General features: G+C 66.2%; 2 protein-coding genes across 2 annotated transcripts; one reads left to right on the top strand and one right to left on the bottom strand.

Annotated features, from left to right (window-relative positions):
- Positions 1-1,189: 1,189 nt before the first annotated feature.
- Positions 1,190-7,358, top strand: FOSB (FosB proto-oncogene, AP-1 transcription factor subunit). The gene is given in 5 exon segments (XM_054653878.2): positions 1,190-1,577; positions 2,843-2,950; positions 2,953-3,144; positions 4,094-4,201; positions 5,741-7,358. Coding segments are annotated over 5 exon segments (1,029 nt in total). The 5' UTR covers positions 1,190-1,448; the 3' UTR covers positions 6,233-7,358.
- A 1,506-nt stretch (positions 7,359-8,864) lies between these two features.
- On the bottom strand, positions 8,865-17,124 carry EXOC3L2 (exocyst complex component 3 like 2). The gene is made up of 11 exons (XM_054653865.2): positions 16,671-17,124; positions 15,320-16,004; positions 14,458-14,572; positions 14,124-14,234; positions 13,814-13,914; positions 13,345-13,452; positions 12,156-12,291; positions 11,217-11,339; positions 10,585-10,740; positions 10,080-10,201; positions 8,865-9,163 (listed from the first exon to the last, which is right to left on the bottom strand). Exons 1-11 carry the CDS (start codon positions 17,122-17,124, stop codon positions 8,932-8,934), a joined length of 2,343 nt encoding a protein of 780 aa, XP_054509840.2. The 3' UTR covers positions 8,865-8,931.
- Positions 17,125-17,440: the final 316 nt, after the last annotated feature.

Raw genomic sequence — 17,440 nt, forward strand, 5'->3', positions numbered from 1 at the left:
CGGGGGGTCCCGGGGGTCTCATGGGGGAGTTCCCGGGGTTGCCAAAGGTCCCGGGGACACCGGGAGATCCCGGTCGGGGTCGCGGGGATCCCGTGAGGTCACCAGAGGGAGATACCGGGGATCCCCGGTGGGTGGGGGGGGTCCCGCGGGTCTCATGGGGAGTTCCCGGGGGTTACCGGAGGTCCCGGGGGCTCCTCGAGGACACCGGAGGTCCCGGGAGGTCACCGGGAGATGCACCGGAGGAGGGGGATACCGAGGAGTTCCGGTGGGTCGGGGGTCCCGGGGGTCTCCCGGGGCAGTTCCCGGTGCCGCCAGCCCAGAGGGTTCGGGCCGTTTCTAGAACGGGCGGCCGTTCCCGTTTCTATTAATACGGGCGGGCGGCGGCGGCGGCGGCGGCGGCGGCGGCGGCGGTGGCGGAGGGAATCCCTGTGACGTCATTGCTAGGATACCAAACAAACACTCCAGACAAGCCCATATATGGCTAATTGCGTCACAGGAACTCCGGGGGGGCGGGGCCAGGGGATCCCCCCCGTTCCCGGCCCTCCCCGGAGCCTCTTAACGGCGGCGGCGCCTCCGGGAGCCTCAAACGGCGGCGGGCACCGAACGCGCGGAGCCCGCGGGGTCTCGGTGGGCCCGGGGGGGTCCCGGGGGTCCCCGAACGGCGGCGGAGGGGGGCGTGACGTCAGCGGAGGGGGGCGTGGCCCCGCCGTATAAAGCGGCGGGGCTGCCGTGAGCCGTTCATTCATAAAACCGGACACCGGGGCGAGCGGCGGGAGCGTCAGCGGGGCCTGGCCGAGGGGATTTACCGGAGCTCGGCACGGATTTACCGGGGCTCGTAACGGAAAGGGAGATTTTTTTTGTACCGGGACAACTTTTGGGAAACCGCCGGGAGTTTTCTGTAGCGGAGCCACCGGAGCCGGTCACGGATGGAGCGGAGCGTGTGAGGGGGGTTTTGGAACGGAGAGCCGGAGATCGGAACGGACGGTACCGGCGATTATAGGGAACAACCGGAGATCGGAACGGACGGTACCGGAGATTATAGCGGACAACCGGAGCTGGGCACGGACGGTACCGGAGCTTATAGCGGATAACCGGAGCTTGGCACGGAGGGTAGCGGAGCTTTTAGGGCACGACCGGACACGGCGGCGCTCGGTACCGGCAAACCGGAGCTCGGCACGGACGGTACCGGAGCTTATAGCGAAAAGCAGAGCTTTTAGCGGACAACCGGAGCTTACAGCGGACGGTACCGGAGCTTTTAGCGCACAACCGGAGCACGGCACGGACACACCGGAGCTCACAACCGCTTAAGCGGGGCACACCGGACACCCACCGGAGCCTGACCGGAGCCTGACCGAACCGAGCCTCCCCCCGCCCCGTGATGCCGCCGGTGCTAACGGCGTGACCCCGCAGCTTTGTGGCGGCGGGGCGGCCCCCGCGGCCCCGGGGCCATGTTCCAGGGGTTCCCCGGGGATTACGACTCGGGCTCCCGGTGCAGCTCGTCGCCCTCGGCCGAGTCCCAGTACCTGTCGCCGCTCGACTCCTTCGGGAGCCCCGCGGCCGCCGCCGGGGCCGCTCAGGTGAGCGCCGGGAGGAACCGGGGGCGTGAGGACGATGATGGGGATGAGGAGGATGAGGCGGGGAAGGGGGGGAGGATGAAGAAGAGGAGCACCGGGGGGGCGGGGCCGTGCGTAAGCCGCGCGCAGTGACGTCGCGGGCGGCGGTGACGCGGCACGCACGCACGCAGAGCGCGCGGGTTATTTTTGGGGTGTCCCCTCCCCCCCTCTCCCCCCGCTGCGGCGCGAGGCGTTGCCAAGGGAGACGGGAGATGGACACGCCCCCTCGGGGGTGGGCACGCCCACTTTGCGGCGAAACCGCGCCCATATGAGCGCGTGGAACGGGGTTAGGCCACGCCCACTGGTGGGGATGGGCGCGCCCCCTCTGAGCCTTGGCCACGCCCCCTCTGAGCCTTGGCCACGCCCCCTCGCGAATTTTGGGGGGCTCGGGGGTGGCCCCAAAGGGTGGCGGTGTCACCTGGGGGTGACGATGTCACCTGGGGACCCTCGGGGTCCCCTCCAGGGCTCGGATTCTGGGGAGGGGGCGACCCCCAGACCCCTCCCTCAGCCCGAGATGGGTTTGGGGGTCCCTGGGGGTGACAGGGACAGGGGGGACACTCGGACTGAGGTGACACGGACACGGGGATGTCACCCTTGGGTCACAGGGACATGAGAGCGTCACCTTTGGGTGACAGGGACCCTCAGACTGGGGTGACAGGGACACAACTGTGTCACCAGTGGGTGACAGGGACACCACGATGTCACATCCCGGAGCCGGGGGAGGACTGGGGTGTCCCCAGCGGTGTCACCGCTCTGACCGTGTCCCCCCGTGTCCCCAGCGGTGTCACCGCTCTGACCGTGTCCCCCCGTGTCCTCTCATGTCCCCCTGTGTCCCCAGCGGTGGTGTCACCTCTCTAACCCGTGTCCCCCCGTGTCCCTCTGTGTCCCCCGCGGTGTCACCTCTCTAACCCGTGTCCCCTCATGTCTCCCCGTGTCCCCCGTGTCCCCCACCCCTCTAACCGTGTCCCCCTGTGTCCCCCCGTGTCCCCAGCGGTGTCACCCCTCTAACCGTGTCCCCCGTGTCCCCCACCCCTCTAACCGTGTCCCCAGCAGTGTCACCCCTCTAACTGTGTCCCTCCGTGTCCTCCACCCCTCTAACCGTGTCCCCCTGTGTCCCCCCGTGTCCCCAGCGGTGTCACCCCTCTAACCGTGTCCCCCACCCCTCTAACCGTGTCCCCCGTGTCCCCGTGTCCCCCACTCCTCTAACCGTGTCCCCCGTGTCCCCCCAGGAGTGCAGCGCCCTGGGGGACATGCCCGGCTCCTTCGTGCCCACGGTGACGGCCATCACCACCAGCCAGGACCTGCAGTGGCTGGTGCAGCCCACGCTCATCTCCTCGGTGGCCCGGGGGCTCCCATGGCCCAGCAGCCGCCGCAGCCGCCGCCGCCGCCCCCTCCTCCCCTGGACCCCTACGAGCTGCCCGGGCCCAGCTACGGCACCCCCGGCATGGGCGGCGGGAGCTTCGCGGGACCACCGGGACCGACCCCCGGCAGAGCCCCCCGGGCGAGGGCGCGGCGGGGCCGGGAGGAGACGGTGAGAGGGGACGGGGGGGGACGGACAGGGGGACAGGGGGGACGGACACGGGGACAGAGGGACAGGAGGATGGAGGAGACGGTGAGAGGGGACAGGGGGACGGACAGGGGGACAGACAGGGGGACAGAGGGACAGAGGAGACGGTGAGAGGGGACGGGGGGACGGACAGGGGGACAGGGGGACAGAGGAGATGGTGAGAGGGGACAGGGGGACGGGGGACAGACAGGGGGACAGGGGGACAGAGGAGACGGTGAGAGGGGACAGAGGGACGGGGGACAGACAGGGAGGACAAACAGGGGGACAGGGGACAGACAGGGGGACCCAGGGGGACAGAGGAGATGGTGAGAGAGGACAGAGGGACGGGGGACAGAGGGGTGGTGGCACTTTGGGGATGTGGCAGGGGCTGTCAAAGTGGAAGCGGAAGGAGATTGAAGGACAGACAGGTGGTGGCACCTCAGGGACACCGCTCTTGGTGGCACCTTGGGGACAGCGTGAGCAGCAGGAGCCTCAGGGACAGCTCAGGTGGTGGCACCTTGGGGACATCAGGAGAGGCAGGAGATTGGGGCCACCCCAGGTGGTGGCACCTTGGGGACATGGAGGCAATCTGGGGACAGCAGGAACCCGCTGAGGGATGTTCCAGGTGGTGGCACCTTGGGGACATGGAGGCAATCTGGGGACAGCAGGAACCCGCTGAGGGATGTTCCAGGTGGTGGCACCTTGGGGACATGGAGGCAATCTGGGGACAGCAGGAACCCGCTGAGGGACGCTCCATGTGGTGGCACCTTGGGGACACCACTCTCGCTGACCTCCCCCGCGCCCATGACCCCAGCGGGATTTTGGGTGCAGCCAGCGGGATTTTGGGGCCGGGGGCTCGCAGAGGGTGACAGAGGCGACACCGGGTGGCATCAGGGTGACATCAGGGTGACGCTGCTGTCCCCTGTCCCCGCAGCTGACCCCCGAGGAGGAGGAGAAGCGCCGCGTGCGGCGGGAGCGGAACAAACTGGCGGCGGCCAAATGTCGCAACCGGCGCCGCGAGCTGACGGACCGGCTGCAGGCGGTGAGTGACGGCACTATCGCGACATTATCGGGACATTGTTGCGACATCAGTCACCGCCAGGGGGTGGCGTGTGAGTGACACTATTGCGACATTATGGGGACACTATCGCGACACTATCGCGACATTGTTGCGACATTAATCACCGCCAAGGGGCGGCATTTGAGTGACGCTATCGCGACAATATCGTGACACTATCGGGACATTATCACAACATTATGGGGACACTATCGTGACAGCAATCACCGCCAGGGGGTGGCATTTGAGTGACACTATCGCGACACTATGGCAACACTATCGAGACATTATCAGGACACTATCACGACAGTAATAACCGCCACGGGGTGGCGTTGTCTCCAAGGGCCCGCAGGACGCGGCCGCAGAGGGAGATGGGGACAGAGGTGTCACCAGTGATGGTGGCAGTGTCCTCGGAGCTGGGGACATTTGGGGACATCAGGAGGGGACAGCGGTGTCCCCAGTGATGGTGGTGATGTCCTCGGAGTTGATGTCCCCCAAGATTTGGGGACACCAGAGGGGACAGAGGGCGACAGTGGCACCCCTGAGAGCTGGGGACACCAGAGGGGACAGACGGACACCAAGAGATGTCCCCAGGCTTGGGGACAGATGGACACGGACAATGCCATCCGTGGGGACAGATGGACACCCAGAGATGTCCCCTGAGCTGGGGACATCCAAGGGGACAGGACGAGGACAGTGCCATCTGTGGGGACAAGGGGACAAAGGAGGGGGCAGACGGACACTTAGGGACATAGGAGGAGCCTGAGGGATGTCCCCAAGTTTGGTTTGGGGACATCCGAGGGGACACTCAGGGATGGCCGGACAGAGGCCCAGACAGACACAGGAGGGACACAACGACCCTGGGGACACTCAGGGACACTTGGGGACATCCCTGAGTGGGTGATGGCGCTGTCCCCAGACTTGGGGACACGCAGAGACCTGGATGGACACGCAGTGACACGGGATGGCCACAGGAGGGCGACAACGACCGTGGGGACACCCAGGGAGGGACAGACAGAGACCAGGACAGACACGCAGTGACACGGGAGGGCCACAGGAGGGCGACAAAGACCCTGGCGACACTCAGAGAGACACGGGAAAGCCTCAACGACCCCTGGGGACACTCGGGGACACTCGGGGACATCCCTGAGTGGGTGATGGCGCTGTCCCCAGACTTAGGGACACCCGGAGACCCAGACGGACACGCAGGGACACAGGACGGCCACAATGACCCCGGGGTGCCACCTGGGGGGACACCTGTAGATGTCACCTGGACACTGCCAGGTCTCTGGTGGCGCTGTCCTCAGACCTGGGGACACTCAGGGATGGACGGACAGAGACCCAGACAGACACACAGGGACATGGGAGGGGACAGCGACACTGGGGACACTCAGGGACACTTGGGGACACTCAGGGATGGACAGGCAGAAACCCAGGGCCACGGGAGGGCCACAACAACCCCGGGTGCCAGCTGGTGGCACACCTGGTGACACCGCCGTGCCCCTGACGTGGCTGTCCCCGCAGGAGACGGACCAGCTGGAGGAGGAGAAGGCCGAGCTGGAGTCGGAGATCGCCGAGCTGCGCAAGGAGAAGGAGCGCCTGGAGTTCGTGCTGGTGGCCCACGCTCCCGCCTGCAAGGTCCCCTTCGAGGACATCGGCGGCGCCACCACCGCCGCCGCCGCCGCCGCCGCCGCCGCCATGGTGGCCCCTGTCCCCGTCACCGTCCCCGTCTCCTCCGAGGTGAGCAGCCCGGGCAAGGCTCCGCTGTCCCCGCTGTCGCCGCTGCCGTTGTTCCTCCTCCCGCAGGGTCCCTTCCCCGCCTGCTGGGGACCCCCTAACGCGACCCCCCCCGCGTTTGTGTCCCCCCACCCAGAGGGAGCCTCCTCCTCCTCCTCCTCCTCGTGCGGAGCCTCGCACCAGCAGCGGAGCGGCGGCGGCGGCGGCAGCGGCGACCACCGGGGCTCCTCCTCCTCCTCCTCGGACTGCCTGAGCTCCCCCTCGCTCCTCGCGTTGTGAACGGGGCAGGTGGCACTTGGTCACCTCCGTGCGTCCCCTCGGTCACCTCCGTGTGTCCCCCGCTCGGGGGGTTCCCTGTCCCCCTCGAGGTGACCCCTCCAGGTCACCTCCACCGGGGCTGCTCCTCCTCCTCCTCTTCCTCGTCCTCCTCCTCCTCCTCGGACTGCCTGAGCTCTCCCTCGCTCCTCGCGTTGTGAACGGGGCGAGGTGGCACTTGGTCACCTCCGCGTGTCCCCTTGGTCACCTCCGGGTGTCCCCTTGGGCCTTGACGGGGTCCCTGTCCCCCCTCCAGGTGCCACCTCCAGGTGACCTCTGTGTCCCCCCTCAAGGAGGTCCCTGCACCTCCAGGTGACCCCTCCAGGTCACCTCCCACTTTGTCACCTCCATGTCCCCCTCGAGGGGCTCCAGGGGCCACCTCCCCCCTCTCCAGGTGTCATTTGTCACCTCCGTGTCCCCCCTCGAGGAGGTCCCTGCGCCTCCAGGTGCCACCTCCAGGTGCCACCTCCAGGTGTCAACTCCCACTTTGTCACCTCCTCCTCCTCGGACTGCCTGAGCTCTCCCTCGCTCCTCGCGTTGTGAACGGGGGCAGGTGGCACTTGGTCACCTCCGTGTCCCCTTTGTCACCTCCGTGTCCCCCTGAGGAGCTTCAGGAGCCACCTCCACATTCTCCAGGTGTCCCTTTGGGGTCCCCCCCTGCTCGGAGGTGTCACTTTGTCACCTCCGTGTCCCTTTCAGGGGGTCCCTGGACCTCCAGGTGACCCCTCCAGGTGCCACCTTCCAGGTGTCCCCATCCAAGTGACCCCTCCAGGTGCCCCCATCCAGGTGCCACCTCCAGGTGTGGCCTCGTGTCCCGCCTGTCCCCTCCCCTGTCCCCTCCCCCCTCCCCTCGCTTGGCCTTGGCTCCGCCCCCTCCCCTCCCCCCCCCCCCCCGGTATATAAATCTATTTTTGTTGCGCGGGAGATGTTTAATTTTTTATTATTAATTATAACGAGGATAATTATTGTTCGTGCCGTGTTCGTGCCCACCCCGGGGGTCGCGCCCCCTCCCCCCTCGGGGGTCGCCCCCTCCCCCGGTCCGCGCTCGTCCCCCCCCCCCAAACGTGGCCAATAAAAGCTTCCAGCGGCTCCCGCGGCTCCCGAGGCGTTTTTGGGGAATGGGGGAGATTTTGGGGTGAGGGGGGGAGATTTGGGGAGGGGGTCGCTGAGGGGGGGTGGGGACAGAGGAGACACGGGGATAGAGGGGACATGGAGCTCGTGGGGACACGGAGCTCGTGGGACACGGAGACAGAGGGGACAATGGGGACAGAGGGGACACGGGGACACGATCGTGGGGACATGGGGACAGCGGGGACAGAGGGGACAGGGGCACAATGGGGACACGGAGCTCGTGGGGACACGATCGTGGGGACACGGGGACAGAGGGGACGTCGCCCCGTTGCCCCACCCACCTGCCAATCAATGAAAAATGGGGGTAATTGAGGCCGCGCCCTCCTCAAACCACGCCCCCTGCTCGCCTGCAGTTCCTCCAGTGACCGCCAGGGGGAGCGCGGGGAGAGAAACTGAAGGGGGGGGTGCTCCCAGTTTGGGGGGGGCATTTCCCAGTTTGGGGGGGGCGTTTCCCAGTTTGGGGGGGGCGTTTCCCAGTTTGGTGTCCATTCTCGTCCAGTTTGGGGGATCCTTTCCCAGTTTATGGGATTCTCTCCCAGTTTGTGGAATTCTCTCCCAATTTGGGGGATCCTTTCCCAGTTTGGGGGGTGCATTTCCCAGTTTGGGGACTCCTTTCCCAGTTTTTGGGATTCTCTCCCATTTTATGGGATTCTCTCCCAGTTTGGGGAGTCCTTTCCCATTTTGGGAGATCTCTTCCCAGTTTATGGAGTTCTCTCCCAGTTTATGGAGTTCTCTCCCAGTTTTTGGGATTCTCTCCCAGTTTTTGGGATTCTCTCCCAGTTTGTTTGTCCCCCAGTTGTCCCCAGAGTGTCCCCACGCTGTCCCCCCCCGTCCCCCCTGTCCGGCGCCCCCGGTTCCTTTCCCGCCGCTGCCGCTTCCGCCGCCGCCGCCGGGCCGGGGCTGACCCGGTGCCCCCCGGCCCCGCTCCCGCCCTCGGGCCCGGTCCCGCCCTCGGGCCCGGTTATTTTGGTTATTTTTAGCGGTCGCCGCTGTCGCCTCTTCCTGCCCGGATCCCGATTTATTCCTGACCCGGGACAAGGCTGGGGACACACCCGGGCGGTGGCGGTGGTGGCCTCGGTGTCCCCTCCCCCCGGAGTGACACCAGAGCCCGAAGGGTCCCCAGGGCTGTCCCCGAGCCCGACGGGACACCCGGGAAGGGACGCGGGGGGGAATTGTCCCCAAGGTGTCCCCTTGTCCCCAAGGTGTCCCCAAGAACGACAACACCGCCGTTAATTTACAGCGTCATTTACACACTGGGGCGAACTGGGACGAACTGGGGCGAACTGGGACGAGCTGGGGAGGGGGACTCGCGCACATTCGTGGTGTCCCCACCCCGGGGGATGTCCCCACCCTGTCCCCTTGTCCCCACAGTGTCCCCAAGAACGACAACACCGCCATTAATTTACAGCGTCATTTAGACACTGGGGCGAACTGGGACGAACTGGGACGAGCTGGGACGAGCTGGGACGAGCTGGGACGAACTGGGACGAACTGGGACGAGGGGATTCGCGGCGTCCCCACCCCGGGGGCCGTCACGGGGGGGTCCTGGCGGGGCTGCGGCGCGGGAGGCGCGGGAGGCGCAGCTGGAACGGGAGGCAGCGCACGGGGCGCGGCGCCGCCAGCTCCGCGAAGAACGTTCGGTACCGGGGGGGCCCCGGTTCCGGTTCCGACCCCTCCAAATCCTGCAGCACCCCCAGGATCTCCCGGCGGGGGCCCTGAGCCCGCAGCCCCCGCGCGTCCAGCAGCGCGGCCACGTGTCTGCGCCTGCGGGGACAATGAGGGGACAATGAGGGGACAGCACCGGGGGTCAGCGGTGACAAAACCCCCCCGGAGCCCCGGTGGGCGCGAAGTTTGGGGCAGGGGTGAGCCCTGCACAGGCTTAACCCGTCCCAGTCCCTCCTGATGGGTTAAACTGGTGTTAAACCCCCCAAATTCCCCCGTGATGGGTTAAACTGGTGTTAAACCCCCCAAATTCCCTCCTGATGGGTTAAACTGGTGTTAAACCCCCCAAAATCCGCCCTGATGGGTTAAACTGGTGTTAAACCTCCCAAATTCCCTCCTGATGGGTTAAACTGGTGTTAAACCTTCCAAATTCCCCCGTGATGGGTTAAACTGGTGTTAAACCCCCCAAATTCCCTCCTGATGGGTTAAACTGGTGTTAAACCCCCCAAATCCGCCCTGATGGGTTAAACTGGTGTTAAACCCTCCAAATTCCCTCCTGATGGGTTAAACTGGTGTTAACCCCCCTGTCCCCATCCCTGTCCCCATCCCTGTCCCCACCCCCCGGTGTCCCCACGCGTGTCCCCGGTTCCCCCGGGACCCCGGCACCGGGACAGGGGAGGGGCCCTTGGCGCTCGGCCGGGGCCGTTTCCCGGCGGGGGGAACGGGGCGGGAGCTGCCGGGAAGGGCCGGAGAGGCCGCGTCCGGTCCAAGCCCCGCTCGGGTCCCCCCGCGGGAGCGCCGCGTCCTGCCCGGGGCCACCGGGGGTGGCGGGAAGGGTGTGGCAGCCCCGCGGTGTCACCCGCGCCTGTGTCACCCCCGGCGGTGCCACTGCCGCGGTGCCGCCCTCGGTTGTGCCACCCCCGCGGGGCTCCCTTGGTGTCACCCCCGTCCGTGTCACCCCCGTCCGTGTCACCCCGGTGTCACCCCAGTGCCACCCCCGGGGTGTCCCCGCACCTACCGGACATCGGGGAAGTCCCTGGCCAGGGCCCCGACCTCCATCTGCAGCGCGGCCGTGTCCTCCAGCACCAGCAGCTCCCGCAGCCGCGGCACCACCGAGTCCAGCCAGGGCGACGCCGAGTCCTGGGGGACGTTGGGGACACCTCGGTGACCGGCGGTGGCCGCCGCGGCCAGGGGGGTCAGCCAAGACCCAGCCATGTCCCATGGGTGCCACTCAAGCCAACGATGCCCCATGGGTGTCACCCAACACCCGGCGATGTCCCATGGGTGTCACCCATCACAGAAACCCAACACCCAGTGATGTCCCATGGGTGCCACTCAACCCAACAATGTCCCATGGGTGTCACCCAACCCACCAATGTCCCATGGGTGTCACCCAACCCAACGATGTCCATGGGTGCCCAACGATGTCCATGGGTGTCACCCACAGGTGCCACCCATCCCAAGCCACCCGTGTGCCCTGGGTGTCCCCCTCCCACCCCTCCGGTGGTCCCGGGTGGCCTCACCAGGCGCGTGAAGAGCTCCCGGAGCTGCCGGGCCTCGTCCCCGAGCCGTGCGGCCACGCGGGCGCGCGCCTTGGCCGAGGCGCACACCAGGCGCCCCTGCAGCAGCGGCCGCACGTACTCGATGAGCACGCGGCGGTGCAGCTCGCTGACCAGCACCTGGCACGGGAGAAAGGTGTCACCACCTGGGGCACACCTGGTGAGGTCACCGTGCCCTCGGTGTCACCCAGCGGTGGCACTGTAGTCATCGTGCCCATGGTGTGACATGGAGCAGCAGCCAGTGACGGCACCACACACCTGTGGTGTCACCTGGGGCAGCACCTGGTGAGGTCACCGTGCCCAGCTGGAGCCACACCTGGTGACGGCACTGCAGCCACTGCGCCCATGGTGTCACCCGGGGCAGCACCCAGTGGTGTCACCGCGCCTGCGGTGTCACACAGGGCAGGACCAAGTGTGGCCACCGTGCCTGTGGTGTCACCTAGAGCCACCCCTGGTGTGGTCACTGTGCCCACGGTGTCACCCAGGGCATCACCCAATGGTGGCACCGTGCCCATGGGTGCCACTCAACAAAGGCACGGTGCCCCCCAGCTGTCACCCAACCCCTGATGTCCCCCAGGTGTCCCCAGGTGTCACACCTGGTGTGGCTCGGGGTGCAGCGGCCGCAGGGTCTGCGCGAAGCCGGTGATGAGCATCACGATGGTGTCGAAGGCGTCCGAGCTCGTCAGCCACTTGCGCTTCATCAGCTTCCCAAAGTGGGGCTGGGGGGGACACGGGGACGTCACCACGGGTGGCACCTGGGTTGGCACCCGGTGGTGGCACCGGTGGTGGTGGGCACCGTGTCCCATGGGTGTCACCAGCCCAACATCCAGTGATGTCCCATGGGTGTCACCAACCCAACACCCAGTGATGTCCCATGGGTGTCACCAACCCAACACCCAGTGATGGCCGCCACAGTTGTCACCTGATGTCCCACAATTGTCACCTGATGATGGCCACCATGTCCCATAATTGTCACCCAACTCAGCACCCAGTCATGGCCACCATGTCCCATGAGTGTCACCAACAGCACCCAATGATGTCCCAGAGGTGTCACCAACCCGACACCTGATGATGGCCACCACAGTTGTCACCTGATGATGGCCACTGTGTCCCAGAGGTGTCACCAACCCAACTCAACCCAACCCAACCCAACCCAACCCAACCCAACCCGACCCAACCCAACCCAACCCAGTCCAACCCAACTCAATTCAACCCAACCCGACCCAACCCAGTCCAACCCAGTCCAACCCAATCCAACCCAACCCAACCCAACCCAACCCAACCCAACTCAACCCAACCCAACCCAACTCAACCCAAGCCAAGCCAAGCCAAACCAAACCAAGCCAAGCCAACCCAACCCAACCCCACCAACCCAACCCAACCCAACCCAACCCAACCCCACCAACCCAACCCAACCCAACCCAACCCAACCCAACCCAACCCAACCCAACAACGGCCACCACATCCCGCAGTTGTCACCAACCCGACGTCCCCAAACCTCCTCCCCACGCCCCTGGCTGTCCCCCTGGTGTCACCTTGAGCTCCTCGAAGAGCCGCCGGGTGAGGAGGTGGCCGCAGGCGCGGGTGACCCTGTCCAGCGCCGCGTGCGCCTGCCGCCGCGGCTCCTCGCTCTCGGGGTGCCCGAACTGCGCCAGCCGCTCCGCGAACGCCCTGCCCGGGGCAGGGGGGAGAGTCTGAGCTTCCCCTCACCTCCCTCACCATCCTCACTGGGGACCACTGAAGAGAAGACCCCCCCCTACCATGGGGAATCCCTGGCTCTGAAGGAGAAATTCCCACGCCAAAGGCCCTGGGACCTGAGAGCGCAGTTGTTAATTTATGGTTTTCACGGGTGTTGTTTGATGTGTGCCGAGAAGGGGGCACCGTGTCCCGTTTGCAACAGCAGCCCTGGGAGTTGTCCCACCTCTCTCGGCCTGGCTGGATTCTCCTGAGTTCCCCACAGAAGACCCTCACCTGTTTTACAGCCACCGTGACAGACAGACTGAGATGTGAGGAGCCTCTCCATCAAGGACTGAGACACGAGACCCCTGTGTGAAAAGGCCCCTCTGCTCCTCCCAAGGACTGAGACACGGAACCCCCATGCGAAAAGGCCCCTCTGCTCCTCCATCAAGGACTGGGACTGAAACGCCCATGTGAAAAGGCCCCTCTGCTCCTCCTAAGGACTGAGACACGAAACCCCCAGCCTGGGGCAGGTGTGTGGGGGACCAAAGCTGACCAAAGCGAGATGTTTGCCTGCAGGTTGTGACCGCTGGACCAAGAGGACAATGGCTCTCGTTTACTGCTGAGAGCATGGACTACCTGTTACATCTATTCCTTATTGGATCTGTTCCCCATCCCTCACAATTTCCAATAGTTATCACAATAAAAACCTCTGAGTTAGCCAGAGACTTGGAGATCTCCCCGATGTCACAGGCGGATCCTCGGCTGGACTGGACCAAAGGACTTTGTCTCTACGTTTGGGAGCTCTATCCCCCCTCTCTTTCTCTCTCTCTTTTGTCTCTCTCCTCCTCTCTTTCTCTTCCTCAATCCCTCTATCGCGTTTTGCTGTGGTCACTCAATAAAAGGTGAGTTTGTTTCGGTTCCCCCTCGCACCCTGAGATCGCCCCACGAACCGTCACGGACTCACTAGGATGGACCGAGGACACCGAGGTGACACCGGGGCCTCGCAGCACCCTGGGGACACCTGGGGACAGGTGCTGGCCTCACCTGAACGGGGGGCAGCAGTTGGCCAAGGCGATGGCGCGGCCGGGGGTGGCATCGGGCGGGGCGAGGTCCCCGGGGCTGTCCAGGAACCGCTCGACTTTGCGCTGGAAGCTGCACGGGGACAGCGGCGTCACCAAAGGGGCGGTGGCACTGCCCGGGGTGATGGCGAATGCAGGGGACACAGGGGATGTTGTGGCTTTTGGGGCACCTGGCGTGTCCCTGTGTCCCCCAGGGCATCCCCATGTCCCGGCCTGCGTCACAGCCCAGTGTCCCCATGTCCCCATGGTGTCCCCATGTCCCCAGGCAGTCCCCACATTTCCCAGGGTGTCCCCATGTCCGTTCTGTGTCCCATCCTGGTGTCCCCACATCCCCCAAGGTGTCCCCTGGATGTCCCCAGGTGTCCCCATGTCCTGTCCTCTGTCCCATCCCGGTGTCCCCAGGGTGTCCCCAAGGGTGTCCCCAGGCGTCCCACCTGTGCAGGAAGGCCACCAGCACTCCCAGCAGGCTGTGCGCCATCTCCCGGCCGAACTCGGGGGTCACCTGGGGGGCTCGGTCCACGTGCGCCCGCAGCAGCTGTGGGGACAAGGCCACCGTGGAGACAAGGCCACCACAGGTGTGGGGACACGGCCATGGTGTCCCCTGAGCCGTGGTGGCACCACCACTGCCACAATGTCCCCTTGGCCACCACTGTCCCCGCATGGGTGTCACTGCAGTGTGACAGGGACAAGTCCAGGTGGTGGCACGGCCATACCCAGATGCCGCCCCAGGGGACAAGGACAAACCCCGGTGACACGCGTGGCCAGCCCCTCGTCCATGTCCTGGCTGGTGACATCCTCGGGCCACCTGTCCTCGCTGAGCTGCAGCTCCTGCGCCACGGCCACCTCCACCTTGGCCTGGCAGGGGACATTTGGGGACATCGTGGGGACAACGGTGTCCCCAGGTGTCCCAAAATATCCCCATGATGTCCCCAAATGTCCCCCCAATGTCCCCCATTGTCCCCCCAATCCCCTCAGTGTCCCCAATGTCCCCAATGTCCCCAATCCCCCCAATGTCCCCCAATGTCCCCAATGTCCCCCAATGTCCCCAAATGTCCCCAATGTCCCCAAATGTCCCCACCTTGACGGCAGCAATGCAGGATCTCTCCAGGTCCCTCTGGATCTCGGGGGGCAGGAGGGGCCCCAATTCCTGCACCCGCAGCAGCGCCCCCACCTCGGGGTGCCCCAAAACCTCCCTGGGGAACATGGGGGACATTGGGGACATTTGGGGACAATGGGGACATTGGGGGGATTTGGGGACAATGGGGACATTGAGGGGATTTTGGGGTGTTTTACCTGTGCTAGGTGTGTCTGTGGGGCAGATTTTGGGTTCTCACCTGGGATAGGCATTTCTATGGGGCAGGCATTACTGTGTGGCAGATTTCGGGGTGTTTTACCTGTGCTAGGTGTGTCTGTGGGGCAGATTTTGGGGTTCTCACCTGTGCTAGGTGTGTCTGTGGGGCAGATTTCGGGGTTCTCACCTGTGCTAGGTGTGTCTGTGGGGCAGATTTCGGGGTTCTCACCTGGGATAGGCGTTGCTATGGGGCAGATTTGGGGGCAGGCATTACTATGGGGCAGATTTCGGGGTTCTCACCTGTGCTAGGTGTGTCTGTGGGGCAGATTTCGGGGGTCTCACCTGGGATAAGCATTTCTATGGGGCAGATTTCGGGGTTCTCACCTGGGATAAGCATTTCTATGGGGCAGATTTGGGGTTCTCACCTGGGATAGGCGTTGCTATGGGGCAGATTTGGGGGGTCTCACCTGGGATAGGCGTTACTATGGGGCAGATTTCGGGGCAGGCATTACTATGGGGCTGATTTTGGGGCAGGCATTTCTGTGGGGCAGATTTGGGGTTCTCACCTGGGATAAGCATTTCTGTGGGGCAGATTTGGGGTTCTCACCTGTGCTAGGTGTGTCTGTGGGGCAGATTTGGGGGTTCTCACCTGGGATAGGCGTTGCTGTGCCAATCCAGCAGCAGGTACATCTCGGGCACATCCAGCGGCCTCTGCGCCAGCGCCTTCACCTGCTGCCCCAGCGCCCGGTGGTAGCCCCGGGCGTAAACGCCCAGCGCCCCCCACTCGGGGGGGTACTCGGGGGCCACGCGGCTCCTCACGACCCCCAGGTCTCCCACCACCCTCGCGGCCAGCGCCGCCAGCCGAGCCCCGAGCCCGCCCGCCGGGGCCACCTGCGCCAGCCTCTCCCCGGCCGCCCTGGCCACCGCTTCGTGCCAGCGCCGCCGCAGCGCCCGAGGCCGCCCCGGGCGCGTCCCCGGTGGGCACCGAGCGTCCGCCGCCTCCTCCTGCTCCAGCACGGCCACCACGGCTCGCAGCGGGGCCAGCGCGGGTGGCGGCGATGTCACCGACTCGGCCACCACGGCCCAGAGCTGTGACAGGAGCGCCCGGTAAAGCAAAGCCACGTCCCGGGCTCGGCGGCCGCCAGCGGGGACCGGGGAGGGCGGAGAGGAGGAGGAGGAGGAGGAGGATGGGGATGGGGAGGAAGGGGACGCGGGGAGGGGACCCGGGGAGGGAGGGCGCGATGGGGACAGGGAGCACTCGGCCTCCAGGGCGATGATCTGAGCGTCCGCGGCCACCAGGTGCCGGCGCTGGATGAGCTCCAGGATTTCCAGCACTGCGGGGACACGGGGGTGGCACCGGGGGTGGCACCTGGCTCCGTGGGCACAGGGCCACCGGGTGTCACCATCCCCGTGTCCCCATGTCCCTTGTCACCATCCCCGTGTCCCCTGTTCCCCATGGCCACAGGGCCCATGTCCCCATCCCTGTGGTCCCCGTGTCCCCAAGTTCCGTGTCCCTTGTCACCATCCCTGTGTCCCTGTGTCCCTTGTCACCACCCCCTTGTCCCCATGTCCTCGTGTCCCTAAATCCCCTGTCCCCATTCCCTGTCCCCATCCCTGTGTTCCCTGTCCCCTTGTCCCCATCCCTTTGTCCTCGTGTCCCCTGCCACTGTCACCGTGTCCCCTGTCCCCTGCCACTGTCACCGTGTCCCCTGTCCCCATCCTCATGTCCCTGTGGCCTCTGTCACCACCCCCAAGCCCCCACTTCCTCATGTCCCCAAACCCCCTCTCCCCCCGTTGTCCCCCTCATGTCCCCAAGCCCCCCTCGTGTCCCCAACCCCCCTGTCCCCCCATTGCCCCCCTGTCCCCCCCCGTTGTCCCCCTGTCCCCACTCACCGGACAGCGGCTCCCTGTCCCTTTCCCGGTCCCTCTCAGTGTCCCCAAACCCCCCAAGCCCCCCTGGTGTCCCCAAGCCCCCTCGTTGTCCCCGTGTCCCCACTCACCGGACAGCGGCTCCCTGTCCCTTTCCCGGTCCCCGTCGCCGTCCTTGTCCCTCCCGCCGCTCTCCCGCCGCTCTCCCGTTCCCTCCGTGCCGTCCCCCGCCTGTCCCTCCACCGGCGACACCTTCTCTGTCCCGCGCTGTCCCCATGTCCCCAAGGCCAGCCTCAGCAGCGACCCCCGCTTGCCGCCCCCCGATTCCTCCGGGGGTCTCCGTGCGACCCCCGAGTCCTCGGAGCGGCGGCGCCCGCGGGGCCCGGCGGGGTCGCGGAGGAGGCGGCGGCCGAAGGGAGCCCCGAGGTGTCCCCCGAGGTGTCCCAGGTGTCCCCCCAGTTGTCCCCCCAGCCCCACCAGCCCGCCCAGGGTGGCGCGGCGGCGCCGGCGACCCTCGGGGTCCGCGGCGAACGGGTCCCCCCCGTCCTCCCGAGAGCCATCCGGGGGTCTCCGCAGCAGCGGCATGGCCGGGGGGACACCGGGAGTGGCACCGGGGGACACCGGGGGGACACCGGAGGGGACAGAGGAGGGGACAGCGAGGGGACAGAGGAGGGGACACGGAGGGGACGCGGCAGGCGGGAGGATGGAGACCCCCGGGAGCGGCGCGGGGGCTCCGGGGGCACCGGGGGCAGCGGCTTTGGTGGCTCCGGTGGCTTCAGCGGTGGCAGCTACGGTGACACCGGCAGCGGCTGTGGTGACACCGGCGGTGACAGCGGTGGCCCTGGTGGCTCTGGTGGCTTTAGCGGCGGTGGTGACACTGGCGCTGCTGCGGGGACAACGG

The sequence above is a fragment of the Agelaius phoeniceus genome, chromosome 36 (assembly GCF_051311805.1).
Source record: "Agelaius phoeniceus isolate bAgePho1 chromosome 36, bAgePho1.hap1, whole genome shotgun sequence".
Taxonomy (NCBI): Eukaryota; Metazoa; Chordata; class Aves; order Passeriformes; family Icteridae; genus Agelaius; species Agelaius phoeniceus.